This window comes from Diabrotica undecimpunctata, chromosome 6 (assembly GCF_040954645.1).
Source record: "Diabrotica undecimpunctata isolate CICGRU chromosome 6, icDiaUnde3, whole genome shotgun sequence".
Lineage (NCBI taxonomy): Eukaryota > Metazoa > Arthropoda > Insecta > Coleoptera > Chrysomelidae > Diabrotica > Diabrotica undecimpunctata.
Genome location: NC_092808.1, coordinates 125,674,143 through 125,690,596, shown reverse-complemented (window position 1 = coordinate 125,690,596; position 16,454 = coordinate 125,674,143). Strand labels below are relative to the sequence as shown.

At 32.1% G+C, this 16,454-nt stretch overlaps 1 protein-coding gene across 2 annotated transcripts in view; it reads right to left on the bottom strand.

The window, feature by feature from the left end:
* Positions 1–14,526, bottom strand: part of LOC140443835 (protein FAM76A) — a 30,673-nt gene extending 16,147 nt beyond the window's left edge. For both annotated transcript variants that reach the window (XR_011951271.1, XM_072535309.1), the window contains exons 1-4: positions 14,344–14,526; positions 13,946–14,224; positions 13,761–13,888; positions 1,556–1,790 (exon numbers count right to left, since the gene is read on the bottom strand). Coding sequence is in view for 1 of the 2 variants with exons in the window: in XM_072535309.1 (XP_072391410.1) it covers positions 1,556–1,790; positions 13,761–13,888; positions 13,946–14,224; positions 14,344–14,436 (735 nt within the window). In the remaining variant the exon portion in view is untranslated. The remainder of the gene's footprint in view (positions 1–1,555; positions 1,791–13,760; positions 13,889–13,945; positions 14,225–14,343) is intronic.
* Positions 14,527–16,454: the final 1,928 nt, after the last annotated feature.

Below are 16,454 nucleotides of genomic sequence, written 5' to 3'. Positions count from 1 at the left end.
TATGCAGTCTAATTCTACCTGTTCCTGTTTTTTAAGAGGCAGGGTCCAAAGTTTTGTGTTCGGTGCCGGCTACAGCCTCAAATGGTCGGTCCAATTCGCAGTGTGAGATGCAGTCCTTCTGTTCGCGTGTTCGTGTCTAGAAAGTTCAACACCAGTTTCCAACCTCAGGAACCTAAAGCTATAAAGTGAAATCCAGGTAACTTGTTGTGTATGAATTTCAAAGTAAGGTAGACATTTTTTTTAAATAACAATAATTGCTTTCATACAGGATAAAATTGTAATATTTAAAGTAATATGTAAATTTTATGGTTTAACTTATTTTAATTGTTGTTTTAAATTTAATGTTAACTTATGACGGCTCGTTTTATTACTTTTGATATTAATTTGTTTTGTTTAAAAAAAAAAAAGGTTGACCTCTATGTAATAATAGTTTTGAAAGTTTTTTGTAGCGTTTCCCAATTGTAAACAGATAGGATATATATGTAAGTCTTTTTTATATTTTATTTTGGTATAGACTTATGTAATTTGTGTCATTATTTTTATAACTGTTTGTGGTAAGACACAATAAATGTTTTACAACTAGCTGTTGTAATAGTTATAATTGGGCATCTCGAAGTGGCGTCCTTTTTAAATTACTAGAGGTGTTTCCTGTTTCCTTTCTGTGTTTTGTTTTGTTTGTCCCAAGAGATTCATGTTAGTACCCCTTTGTTCCATTTTTTTGTAGTTGCCCCAATCCAAACCCCTTGTCATTTACTTATCCACGACCCCAGCTCTCCTAACAAATCCTGAGTGCCGTTCGCATAAGTTCCGATTATTTTGCTTGTCCTATCTCCGCCCCAATAATTTCTGTCCCCAATTTTTAAAACCATAATCATACCCTATGGTAGGCAAAACATAAATTTGTTACAATTTATTGACAGTCAAAATATTGCATTTTTTCTTTGTTATTATTCTAATTTCATTTAACAGCGACCTCGAAGTTTTAAACAAAACAATATTTTTAACATAACTTCATTGAAACTTAGGGGAACCATTTTGTTTTAGTTTTTTATTAAGACTGCTTATTTGTCAATTTAACATTAAATGAATGGTGATTTGCTGTTAAGTTCGTTATATTTTATTTATATAAAAGTATTACTACGATAAAACATTTATTTTTACTATGTATATGTACTAAACCTAAGCATTTATTGTGATTTAGTCTATTAATGGTGTTTTCGCATATAATAAATAAATAAATTAATTAAAGGTGAGAAATTTAACCTCGGACTTCCGGTTCCAGAGTTGCAACGTTGCAACCGGAAGTAATGTTTTCAAGTCGCCGAAATAGTACATACGATATATCAATCGACGCGTATTCAAAAGTTCGAATATTTAGTTCCGATTTTGATGTCATTTCGGTTAAAAAGTTTGGAAAACATGACTAAATTCGACGCAAAGTTATACGAAGAGTTCAAATATCGACTTCCGTTCACGTTGGGTGAAAACCCAGGACTTACAAAGTCCAATTTCTTGTTTGAAATTATTATACTAAACGTATTCCAAATATACAAACCGTTTTATCTTTGTTGAGTAGCTCCGCATTCTTCTGGGACAACTGTTTTTGAAGGCTGGCAATTTGCTCTTTAAGTTGTGTCATCGCAACTACATGATCTGAACTATTTGGATCAAGGTCTCCTCTTCCTGGTCCGCCGGAGTTATTGCGAGCAATTTTGATTGGAGGCACATCTTCCGGTGGCGGTATTTTTGTTACATCTGGACGATTTGGCCGTTTGTTATGGCTTCGAGGTCTAATTAAAAAAATAAAAACAATGTCATCAACATATTACAATTGGAAACTAAAAAATGTAATATATGTAACACAGAATATAAATTATCTAATATCTTTAATGGAAAATAACCACAATTTCAGTTAAAAATGCATTTATTTTGACATTTCTATTTCCACTTCGGAAATCTTTATCATAATAGCAAAGTGGAAATTGAAACGTGAAAATAAACGTATTTTCAACTGAAACTGTGGTTAATTTCCATTAAAGATAGTAAATAATATTAAAATGCCACAAGAAAATAGCTTCAGAAGAATGTTACAAAATATAAAGCCAATAAGTTTGATTTTGGTAAGTTATCTTATTTTACGAGTTTAAAAAAAATAAATAAAATACAAGTAAATTTACACTACAAATAAATGTATTATTCACAAAAAAAAATCGAACTTTATAGATACATCTGATTGCACCAAATTAAATCCAACTTGTGATTGCAATAGAGTTATTGTAACCATAAGATGACAGCCGTCTTTATTACAGGATCCTTTAATAAAGTGCAAAATACTTTATGTCTAAAAAAGAGTTATTGTAAACAGTTAAGAAGAAATCTTTTATTTTGACACATGACATTAAATATTTTTGTATAATATAAAAATAACCTATAAATGGAGGATCTGTCGTAGAACAAATATCCAGTATAACTTTCTGTCTGCAAAACCACATTGGTATTTGCCAACTATTTTTTTCAGCGTGTGGTTAATTTCTGGTAAAATGCTCTCAAAACATAATTTTAACCGATTTTCAAGACCTGAAATCGAAACTTCAAAAATATTTTAATTTTATTTGTGGTTTACTCCCAAAAAATTAAGTTAAAAGCACAATTAAGTAAAGAGGTTCTGAAACTGTTTTCTTGTGGCATGTTTAAGGTAAATATTATTTAATATGATTAAACCACATTTAAGGTAAAGGCCAAAGAAACTGACCAATATTTTCTAGCATACAGTGGAGTGAAGAAAAAAGAACGAGCACGAGAGCAGGCGTAGGTATACTTGTTCATAAAAAATTTAAAGACAACGTAAATAACTGCCGTTATATCCGCGAAAGAATAATACATACGAACATCATAATGGACTACGAAAAATTAAATGTCATATCCACCTATAGCCCCGAGGACTGCAAACCTAAGGAGAAACGAGATGCATTCTACGAACAATTGCAAACCATCCTGGATGAAATACTTCATGAAGAATCCTTATCCGAACCTTAAACTCAGCAGACGCAGGGAGTGAACACAAACACTAGTACTAGCCAAAATAAGAATGAAAATAACACCAAAACATTTTCTACAGGAAATCACCGAGGAAAAATTCAATGTAGAATCACTGTGGAACGACTCTACAAGAGAAATGTACCAAAGGAGGCTAGCACAGAAGATACAGCTGAAACAAATAGACGACATCGAAGATATAAACGCGAGCTAGGAGAAAATTAAAAAGAACATTGAAGAAGCAGCAACAGAAGCTCTAGAAAACGCAAAGTCACAATGAAAAAAAGAATCAACAACAATACACCATGGTTCAGAAAAGAAATAAAAGAGAGATGTAAAGAGAAACAAGAGGCCTACACGAAGTACAAAACATTAAATACTCCAGAATCCCGACACACCTATAGAAGAATACGAAATGAAACAAAGCAGTTGGTAAGAAGAACAAAAAATGAACACTGGGAACAGTTTACAAAAAGGACAGAAAGCGATTTCACTCAAAAATAGAAAAGTCACCGGGAATAACCAACGAGATTCTAAAACACGGATGAGAAAATATAACCTTAGAGACGACAAAACTTATACAAAAACGAATATTGCACTGCAAGATACCAGACGCATGGAGAAACAACATAATGATACAAATGTTCAAGAAAGGAGATAAAGAAGACCCCAACAATTATAAAGGTATAAATCTACTGAACACCGCACTTAAGCTTACTACAAAAGTCCTAACCAACAAAATCAATAAAATAATAACTTTATCAGATAAACAACAAGGATTCAGATCCAGAAGATCCTGCGTAGACGCCGTATTTGTACTAAGACAAATCACAGAAAAGGCCATCGAGTACAATAAACCAGCATATCTATGTTTTATAGACCTGACAAAGGCTTTCGATCGCATCCAAGTAGAAAACGTCTTACACCTACTGTATAAAAGAAACATACCAATCAATATTATACAAACCATCGAAAACATCTACTTCCATAATCGAATACAGGCAGAGATAAATGGAAAACTAACACAGTGTATACCAGTACAAAGCGGAGTCAGACAGAGTGACTCGTTAAGCCCACTCCTCTTTAATACAATAATGGACGAAATAATACAAGCAGTACGTAAAGGCCATGGTTACAGAATGGGGAACAAAGAAATCCAAATATGTTATGCAGACGACGCCGCATTAATGGTCGAGACAGAAGACGAGCTCTAAAGATTAACACACACCTTCAATACAACAGCCAAGAAATACAATATGATAATATCAGCAGAAAAAACCAAATGTATGGCAACATCTAAATACCCACTGCGATGTAAAAAGCAGGAAGCAAGGTTTAGATATTTGGGAATAGACATAACTAGTTACGGAGATGTTGAAGAAGAAGTACGACAATAAAGATTAAAAGCAAGTAAAGTGGCGGGATGTCTTAATGACACAATCTGGAAGAACAAACACCTAAGACAAGACACAAAAACAAGAATCTATAAAGCAGCAATTAGACCTATATTAACATACACGGCGGAGACAAGACCTGACACATCTAAAACGAGTCGACTACTAGAAACAACAGAGATGAAAATACTTCGGCGAATATCAGGGAAAAGTCTGTTGGATAAGGAGAGAAGCGAAAACATAAGAAGAGTATGCAATATAAAAGACAAATGAATGGGTGACAAAACGGAAACAAGAGTGGAACGAACACATTAGTAGAATGGCAGAGGATATGATAGTACGAATACCACTAAGTCACCAAATGGACGAAGAACTATTGGCAGACCAAAAAAAAGATGGTGCGATAATTTAAACAATTTAGGAGGCTAATATTGAAGAAGAAACAGGGTTTAAAGCCTACATACAAAAAGGAAGAAGAAGAAACCATAGTTTATTGTAATAGAATTACATTTTATATTGGTTTTGATGTTTTGATAACCAATGTGGATATAGTTTTCAAAAAATTTTAAAATAACAGTTATTAATGATCTTAACATGTAAATTATAAATTGGCGGTGGGTGGAAATACCAATTTGACAGATGACTTACTTGGCCTCGATTTTGAGGCATAGCCATGTTTTGAATGAAATTCTGAGAGATGTTATCATAGACGTATATATATATATATATATATATATATATATATATATATATATATATATATATATAAACATAGATAACACCGTCTTTGTTGTCGTTGTTAGTTGTGTCTCTATCTTACATCAAGTAAGTATAACAGTGTCTCTTTGTGTTCGGGAGAGAGCGAGTGGGAAGTTTCAATACGCTAGAGAGAGACAGATCGAACAACTGTAAAAGATGATGTCGTCACTGCTTGTTGCTGGCATGATCAGGTTATGTTAATATATACATCTATACTTGTTATACCCTCAGACTTATATCAATTTCTGATCTTTCAGTGCTTATGCAGCTATAGATAATGTGTCTCTGACCTGCTATTAACTCGTTAATGGTGGTATATTCTTGTTGCTGACTTCTTCTTTTAGTATTGGTAACCAGAAATTGCTACATTTTATTGATTTGCTTGTTACACATTTTCCTTCCTTTAGTAACTAGCTACCTCTTTGATTTTCCTCTTTTTTTGTCTGTTTCTTTCATGACTATTGATGCATATTTCCATTGCACTCTGTGCTCATTATCCCAGGCATGTCTGCACATCTGGGATACATCAACATCTCTGTTTTTAATGTAAGATTCATGCTCATTTATCCTAACACTTGGTAGTCTTGATGTTTCTTCCAGATAAAAATGGTTGCATTTACAAAGTATTTTATAAATGCAATTCTTTTATCTCTCCTGTGTGTTGTTTGGTTTGACTTTGGACAGAATAGATCTGTATGCTGGTTGTTTTAAATGTTGTATTTATTTCCTATCCTTTTTAACTTTTCTGATAAGCCTTTTACATATATGTATGTATGTATAACCTTATACATATGGTTTCAATATCTTAAAATCCCTTCTTGTGAGCATTTCCGGATCGTTTTTGGTATTTTGTTGTTTTCTTTCTTCAATCTTGTGGAATTCTTTGTTTATAAATGACAATGGATAACCATTTTTTGTTCAAATTGTGGAGCAGGTGTTAAAATTGTATAAAATCATCGCAAGAAAATTTTCATGACAGATTGTCACGCCAGGAAATTGATTGTTTTAAAAATTTGTTGTTGCTAAACCAAGCGATTAATTTTCAATCTATCAATTTTGGTTATCATAAAAAATGTCAAAATTTACGAAATCGGGTAATTTCCGCTAGTAACTTTTAGTGTACGCCTGGTATGTAAAGTATTTATTTACATTAAGAGTTACTTTGTACATTTTTAGATTCACTACACATATAAATTGAAATAAAAGCACCTGTCCACAAATGTAACAGATCTACCTAATTATAGTGTTGAAAATTCCAATTTCATGAGAATTGTCCTTCAATTTTTAATGCATATTCTATAAAAATGAGCCATTTTAATTATTACCCGTCGATATAAATGATAACAATAGTGACTTATTGTAAACAAACTGTTAAAAAAATATATTGTAATTTGCACGTAATAATGGCAACATCGCACAATGTGACGTTTACTAAAATTGCAAATTTTCCAATAATCTCATCAAATCGATGATACTTATTCTGAAAGAATTGCATTAGGAGCAAATAATCTTAGAAATTACTAATTAAAATTAATTCATTTTTAATAAAATAGTGTTTTCGACACAAACATATTATAAATATCAAATTACAGCAAATATCAAATTACGATTGATGCAGAAATGAAGGAATTTACAAAAAAAATTTCAATTAGTTATTATTTGACGATATGTTTACGAATTACCGATTGATCCATTGGCTCTATCAATGATGTTGTATTCGCAGGCAGAAAAGAGCACGTGATATTTCCATCGTCACTTCGCAGCATACCGGCTTCAGACGGTATTATAGACTGCTGGTTATATAGACAATATAACTTATGTATGAACGCTGACGGTTAACAGAGGTGACGGTTAATAGAGAGACGGATAATCGAGGTTCCACTGTAATTACATAAAAGAAGGATAAACCATTTTTATTCTAAATTAACACACGAAATGGAAGTAAATGACAAGCCAATCTTTTTTCGTTGTGTTTTGATTTTATGCGGAATATTCAGCTTCCAGTAATACCAGTAACAGAATTTTTCTATTACAAGGAGATGACGACAAACTTATTTTGTATCCAGGATACCAAGGAAATAATGCGCTTTTGTACATTTATCTTTTAGATATAGCAAAAAAGATGCCCATTGATGTTGGCTTATTTGTTTTGGAATATAATTTAAAAGAAAAACTCTAAAGGCGTTACTAAACTTCACTCTATAGCGACAATAAATTTTCAGGGACAAAATAAAAATCATGCTTTACTAAGAATTTTTGGCACTGATATGATAAAATTTTCCAAGATAGTGCAATATTTTCCGATAACAGGGCATTCTTTTATGGATTGTGACAAAGACTTTTCTATTATTAAAAAGAACACTTAAAAACATGACCGATTTTACACCATTCATGGTCTAATGGAAATCATTGCTAACGCACCTAGAGTGCTTATAAAAACATAATTATTAGAATTGTTTAATTTAGAGATATTCGGGATTCTGTGCAATATTTGTTATGCAATATTACATCCATCTATCTGGGCCAACATATGTTAATTCTGGAACCATTTTTATTTTGTGGGGATAGAATTTGTTTTTCTTTAGATCCTTTACAACTGTCTTATGATCTATTTCACAAACGTGAGCAACAGTTTTAGGGTAAATCGAGTAAGCTCAAACTCATTTTCTGTCTGTTTCTTATTTTGAAGTTTTGAATAGTGCCTGTCTATTGGATGATCATGAAAGCATTCATTAAAAATTCTTAATATGACATGGTACTTCTGACAACATTCACTATAGATTATAACATTTCGCATTTTATTTCTACATTATGAGGTCACAATAAATATTTTTATTTTAAAATAGTAACAAAACTGAAGTTATTATTACTGTTTATCTTTGACAATTACTAAATACAATTAACCTGCTGTTTAACAAAAACAGCATTAAGTTTATTGATTAGATCAATGTTTTTTTCTCTAAATCTGTAAATTTTCTAAACAAAGTATTACACAATTTTAAAATCTCTGTTTTAGAAGCACAGGATGTACTTTGTCATTTAAAAAATCGAAATTAAGACTGTCACCTGATGAGTGCGACATGCTTGAATGATGTAAAGTTTGAAGTATAGCATACTATCATTATTCCAACCTTTATTAACCTTAAAAAGTTTTATGTATGTGCCAAAAATAAATAATTTAATAGGGGCGGGTGATAAACACATGTAATAAAAATTTATTTGTATCTCTTACATTTGCATTCATACTTTATTTATGCGAATGAAATATTTAGATTAATGTTCACAAATCATCCTCTGACCACTGGTTCTTACCACTCAGTAAATTAGGTTCTTGAAATAGTGTGACTAATCATCTATATTGTCAATGGCATTTCTGTAACGCTATTTGGAGATGCTTAAACAATGTCTTAGCTGTAAAAAGTCTACCTTGTTATCTTTTTTTTTATTACTTAAGATAACACTGTCAAATTTGAACTATATGATGAGGAAACTGTCCGCTAGTATTGTTTAATTGTTTAAAATAGTCTCTAAGTTATGTTTCTAAACTTAATTACACTAATAGGGCACATAAAAACATTGCTAGTGAGAGATAAAAAGATACTATATCCACTGCTCCATTTTCTATGATAATGTTAATGTAACACAAATGCCAAGAGGTAATCTACAAACTGGCAGAACTAAAAGTGTTACAATGATATGGGTTCGGGGTCAGTGTTGAGTACACAGCAATAAAAGAGCTGATGCATTTGCCAGAAGAGTAGAAGAGGTAAAAATCCTGGATCCCAGTGCCCGATGTGCCAGTTAAGCAACACCTGCATAGAATGAGACCGTTTCATTGAGACTTAAGCTGCAGATTATGTAGCGGAGGACCTGAAATAGTCGACCATATCTTGCATGACTGTGAATTATTAGATCGTAAGTGGCAAACAACATTTTTTAGATTAGGAAGTACCTCCAAAAACATATGGTACCCATCGTTTTGACCTGTATAAGCTGGTATAGGGTCCAGAATTTATTGTGAAAGAATGAAAGATGTGCAAGAAGCCAACTAACATCAGTATGACTGGTGCACAATAGACAGTTTCCATGTAAAAAATGAGAATAAAAATATAACAAACTGTTTATATGGCAAAGCAACAAGAACCAAAACATAAAGATTTCTTATAGCCCAAGATTCAACTGCAGGATCACTATGTTTATAACTCAGTTCATCAAACTCACATTTTTATATAATATGTTTAAAATTAGAAGACTACATTGATAATAGTTTGCCAGTCAAATAATGGCCGCAAATATTTTTAATTCAATTAATAGTAATTAGTTTTTTTGACAAATATTTTATTTCATTCATTTATTTTTTAAATAAAATATGCTGCTCATGACATATATGCATGTTTTTTATATCAAATTAAAGCTAATTATTTTCTTAATATGATGATATAAGTTTGCCTGAGAAAAAATGGTTGAAAATTATTGTTGCCAGTTGTTAAAAACATGAGGTATCAAATATAAAATAAAAGACAGCTAGCATGCACCGATACTGATTTGAAGTGTCAGTTGTGCGAGTTTGTAAAGCATGCGTCAATAAATATATAATAATATACATATTATCACTTGTCAAGCCAGTGTTGTTGCGCCCTAACTCTATTTTACTTTATCTTTGATACATCACGTTTTTAGCAACTGGCACCCTAATGTTTGACCATTTTTTCTCAGGCAACTTTATATTATCATATTAACACTATGAGACTAACAACTAACAAAAAAAGAGGGTCCTTCCCGTCGTAAATATTTTCCCCTCTATATACACACAAAATTAAAAACTAAGCATATATGTACACATTTTTTTCATACGCATCATATGCACACGTGAGCATCATATGCCGATTCACACAAAAACCAGTCCATATGATTCATGCAGTCTTGCTATCTGATATCATTTATTACAATTATATGCCCATTCCCATACTGACTTTGTCTACTAACCTACTGGATAAGGGACATACAATTTATACAGATAATTAGTACACCAGTATTTCTCTAGCCCATAAATTACAGAACAGAAACACTCATTTAGTTGGAACTCTGAGAACCAACCCAAAATTAAATGTCAAACATATAATTGATACAAAATTGCAAAAGGGGCAAACAGTTGCAGCTGAAAGTAATACAGGAGTGGTGATTAAAAAATAAAGACAAATGCGATGTTTATACTCTAAGTACAAATCACACTGTCCAACTCAGAGAAGGCAGTCAAAACCAAAAGTTGTAACTACAATAAACATAAAACATACATCGATCTGTCTGACCAAATGAAAACATACACCACCTCATTGAGAAAGGGAGTAAAGTGGTATAGAAAGTTAGTAATTGAACTGCTTGTGGGTACATTAGTAAATTCCTATATTTTATAAAAAGAAGTGCCAAATGAGGAAATGACTATGACAAAATTCAAAGAGAACCTCATAGTAAGCCTAATAAAGTCTATTCAACAAAACCCTAATGCTAACGACAGTCATTTGTTGGAACACATAGGTGTTGTTTGTTAAGGTCCATTCGCTTAACTCGGGCATATTTTGATTCATAGCTGGAAACTTACAACACAAAAGTTCCTAGCTCACAGTATTAACAGCTTAAATAAACTTTTATTACAGACTTCTTTCATTAAAAAAAGAAGAATTAGTATAAATAGTGGAAGTATATACTAAACCCATAATATTTTTGTTAGTATATATTTAAAAATGATTATTAAAAATTATATTTCAGTTGTTATAATTTAACAAAACTATTTATTATATGGTGCAGATTAGAGGTGTGCTTATTAGTTCTTTTAGACGAACTAGTTCAAGAGAACTATTTCACAAAAATGAACTAGTTCACGAAAGAACTATTTGTAGGACCGAAATCGAAATCCAACCCTAACATAACTGGTTGCCAGATGTCTCGTCTTATCATCACACAAGCTCGGCGCCGGCCGCGCGTTTTCTTCGGTTTTCAGTCAGTCTTTCACTCTTTCACTACCGTACAAGTAGTTCAGGTTCGGAACCATTTCTTTCGATCATATGTTTAGGTTTAAATGTTTTAAATTCATTTCTCAAAAATGTTTTGCAAATAACATTTTTTTTATTTGCAAAAAATTATTAAGATTTGTTTTTTATTAATCGTTTTAAATATAAATATGGTTCACGGATGATTTATTTTTATATTTACGTATATTTAAACTCATAGGTATCTATATTAGGTTATTTCTAAAAGAACCTTACAAAAAAAATCAGTGAATTTTCTAGGAACATTAAATAACACATATTCATTCTCACTTTTACATAAAATTATATTTTATGTAGATGCATCAATCATTTTAACCACAACTTAAAATTGTTATTTCAAAATTAAAATACGAGAAACAACACAGCATGTCAACGTTCAAGCCAATGCATGGGCATAAAATCCGAACCATTATGATATTAAGATAAGACTGTTTATGTTATTGTTACGTTCATAAGAATTATGATCTGTTATCTGAGACTAATCAACACTTCTTTTTTTAAACTAGTCAGTCTATCCCATTCTCAAAATAATAAATATATTATCTCATTCATTCATTATTTTCTTCTTTAAAAGTTTTATTTAAAGAGAGACACAATTTATAATGCAAATCGTTCGCAGTTAACTAGTTCTATGAAAATTAATGAACTAGTTCAATTAGTTCAGTTGAAAGAATCGTTCATTTGAACTATTTCTATGGTGAACTACACATCTCTAGTGCAGATAAATAAATATTGATTGTCTGTAATTCATAAAGTTCTATTTTATTTATTATTTAGTTTGTTTACTATTAATATTGGCTATGAGTATGTGTGCTTGGTTGTATAGTAATTTCCAGCCACTTTTAGTCTGTCAAAAAGTAACTAACTTCGCAAAAAAATAATTACTAAATTCACTAGACAGTTTGGACTGGGAATAGCGAACTGAGTATATGAAACTATTGCTAAAACTGGATGAAAAAATGCTCAATTGAAAACTCCTGAGTCAGGATATTTTTGTATGAAATGTAATAAGCATTATTGTTTGAGTTGTTTTTTTGAAATACACAAATATACAAAATAAAGTTTTGTTAATTTCTTATTAAAATAACAATGTATGGAAATGATAGTTTTCTTTAAAAAATAAATAAATAATAGTTGACTTGAGTATACAGTTTTTATCAGTAACACACTTTTCATGCTGTGAGAATCAAAGATTGGTTCACATATTTCAGAGGCCAAATATAATTTCTGTTGCTTACAGCCGTCTACTTTTAAACTGCATTAACGATACATTGATATGAGAGGCAATGACTGCTTCTCGCAGCTTTTATAATTTGTGATGCGTAAGAATTGATATTTGTTTCTCACAACTGTAAAGTCATATTACCTGTGCATCATGTTATGCTTCTCATGGCAGTGAAAGTGTTAAGAAAAAAATTAGCTTTAATGTGATGTAAAAAACATGCAAATACCTCATGAGCAGAGTATTTTATTTAAAAAATAAATGAACAAAATAAAATATTTGTAAAAATTAATTACTATTACTTGAATTAAAAATGTTTGCAGCCACTTTTGGCTGGCAACCTATTATCAATGTATTCTCCTAATTTTAAATGTATGTAAAAATGTGAGTGATGAACTACATTATGAACATAGTGATCCTGCAGTGGGATTTTGTACTACTATTACTGTATATTAAAAATTGTACAGTTCGAATTAGCAAAATTTTAGAAAAACTTGTTGAACTCAAACAAACAAAGATGATACTAGAAAGTTTGGCAAAGATCCAAAAAAAATGAAGGGTAGCAATAGAATTCAACCTTCGTTATAAGTATATAATTTAATTTCAACTCTTCAAAGCTTACTTAGTATGAGATTTGTGCATTTTCAGGAAGAACAGAAAAATATTTCACTTTCCACTAATCCTTTTTCTATTTCAGTTGAAAAATAAACACAAAGAGCTTATATCAGGTACAAGCAATTCAAATTATACTGAATTTTTGAAATGTCTCCACAGTGGATTTTCCGTCTTCAAAATTTTGTTTGGAGTACTTATTGTTTTAAGTTCAACATATGTTTGTGAAGAAATGTTTTTAACTATGAATGTTATTAAATAACAATATTGTTCAAAATGAACCCTAAATTTTAAGATTTAATTAACAAAATTCAGATTGAAAAGCCACACTACCCACTACATAATAATAAACTTTGTTTACAAATAATAATAAATAAATTTGTACGTAAAAATGTTTTGTGTTATTTCATACTAATTCCACCTATTGAAGTGTTTGTTAGAAAATTTTTGGTGGCACAAATAACAGATAGTGGCACACTACCAAGAAGCGTTGGCCACTGCTGACCTAAACCAACCATTTTATGCATTTTTGTGAAGTATTTGGTAAACCTTGAAAATTCTGCAACACTGTATTATGTTTGATACACACATTACATACTAGATACATGATTGTGGACCTACTAAGGTCTATATACTTTCTGGTTCAAATTTGACAAATGTCTCATATCTCAGCTTTCAAAAATCACTCACTTATCTTTATGTTTCTTGTGCAACTGGGCCATTTTTAGGTGCCTTCTTTCAGCATCTCCTTGTTTTGTTTTAGCCAATGCCCTTTTATATGAAAGAGTACATAACCAACATAAAAGCTTGCCATCAACCTAAAAATATCAAAAATTCACATACTGGAATTTTCATAAAAATTTTTAATACTTCACCTTTTTATCATCATCGTGTCTATCAAAAGCACACTTTTGCTTGCACTGTTCACAGTTGACTGGGGGACCATATTTAATTTCTGAATTTGTGCACCTTTGACATTTATTTCCAATGAACGCAGCTATGATGTTGCAATACTCACAAGCAGTTGGCTTTCCGTAAGATTTAACGTTCTGTTCGCACTTTTTACAAATTGTACTAGTATTTCCTTTGGAGGTCTGTTGAAATTCCGAACGACAATAAGTGCATTTAACTACTGGAAAAGCCCCGCGGCACTCCTAATTGGACAAAACAAATATGTTTCTTACGCAAAATGATCTAAATTAAAGACTACGTTTGATTTTCAAACAAAAAGATCGTTTGAAAGTGAAGTAGGTTATGTTTGATTGATACTCACTTTACAAAGTTGTTGTCCTGGAGATAAATCTTCAAACGGATGGCGAGCAAAGCAGCGAGAGCACGCAAAAAGAACGACAGCGGCAGCACTCATGTTTTAAAAAATTTAAACAAAGATGTTTAGTTTTAAAATTTGCCAACGCCAAAGCCAAACCGATACGAATGACTAATGACATTAATGACATTGAGCAAGTACTGACCTTCGTAACAGTATGACAAACATTGCAAATATTAAGATACAATTTTACCAACGTGAAATATGCAATCCATTATTAATATCCAAGTACTTATAATATATTTTAGCACTGGGATACGTCCCTGGACGGGATGAGGGATGAAAAGGTGAAGAGGATTAACAAAACGAAATCATAAAACCGAATGATACGCATTTACTTAAGACCTTAAGAGTAAGAAAAGCGCTGGGAATTGGCTGCAAGAAGCTCAAGACCGACAGAACTAGAAGAAATTAGAAGAAGCCTATATTCAACTTTGGACGCAGAAGGCTGGATGATGAAGAAAACCTCCAAGGTTTCAACAATATATTTTGGAGAATTTCTAACTTCTGTAGAGTTCTAGTCGGTCATCTACAAATATATACACCTTCGTTTCACGTAGGTACCTACATGGAAGAGGAGCACCAGAAAAAAATCACTATGTGAAAAAATATAAAAGGTAAAACCGCTTCTTTGTAAACAACATTCACGAAAAGAACAAAAAGAACTCATGAGAAGGTGAAAGATATGTAGAACTAACTAACTAACTTATCGCTTTTTTCACGTTAACTATTATTTAGCAACCAAACATTGACTACTGCGGCACAGAATAAATAACAGAATATTTTAAACGGAAACATAGACTCGAATTGAGAAATTTGTGACAAGCTACGACAGAACTGTAATTTAAATTTTTAGAGATTAATAATTTAGTAGGTACATTTAAAATAATTTAATCTATTCTTCAACTAAAAGTACGAATAAAATAGTGCATATTATGTCTATAGTTACCGTAAATAAATTAAAACGGGGGAAATTTTTTTATGCACACCAGATAAAATGTCACTGAACAGCATTGGTTCCGTTTAAAACATGACTGATTCCGTCTGCGTGAACAAGATGGGCGTACTTATTTTATCAAGCAGAGTGGGCATTCTGATTCTTTATCTAGATTTAGCCATACGGCTCACACCCCCTCTAAGGGGAAAATTCACTCATCCCAGATACCTACGGTATCAAAAGGATTGAGCTCTGGTGGGAGTCTTTCCGTGTTATCGAGCCCTAGGTGACTTGGTATGCTGGAGTATCTCCCAAAAATTTTCGTACACATCTGGACGTTGAGAGAAGTACAGCTTTCTGCATGGTCTTATAGAGATGTTCATTCAGACCTAGCTTTCTTATGTTTTCTAGGAGGTTCTTTGGAATGAGATATCTTCTCCAGTAGTAGAGAGAATAATAGGTATTGTCTGGGTACTTTCCATTCTCCACTGTCTTCGTATTTGAATTTCCAGATCCCTGTACTTGGCGATCTTTTCGGTTTGTTTAACACGAAGATTATTGTTGTTGGGTATCTCCACATCAATTAGTGTTGTTTGTCTCTTTAGTTTATTAACTAGTTTGAGATCTGGTCTATTATGGTCCCAGATAGCTTGTAGTTATCATTTTCAAGTATACTTTCAGGAACGTATTGATAATATGGGAGATGGTTTGTTTGGAGAAGTCCCAGTTTGATGGCTATCACTTGATGAAGGATCTTTCTTACTGAGTCGTGCCGTTCGTTATATTCAGTTGCAGCAAATACCTGGCAGCCCCGGTAAGGTGTTGGATGGTTTCTTGAGCTTGACATCCATATCGGCATTTGTCATTTTGGACCTGAGGGTCTTTGACGATATATTTCAGGTAATTTTTGGTTGGTATAACTTGATCCTGAATGGCGAGTAATGAACCTTCTGTTTCAGGGAACAACTTTCTTGATGTCAGCCAATAGTTCGACGCTTTATTGTCGACGTGGTCTTGACTGACCTCATTAGGATGTCGCCCGTGAAGAGGTTTGCCCATCCAGGTGCGCGTTTTTTCGTCTTTAGTAAGATGGTTTATGCGCATTTCTGGTTCCCTCAGT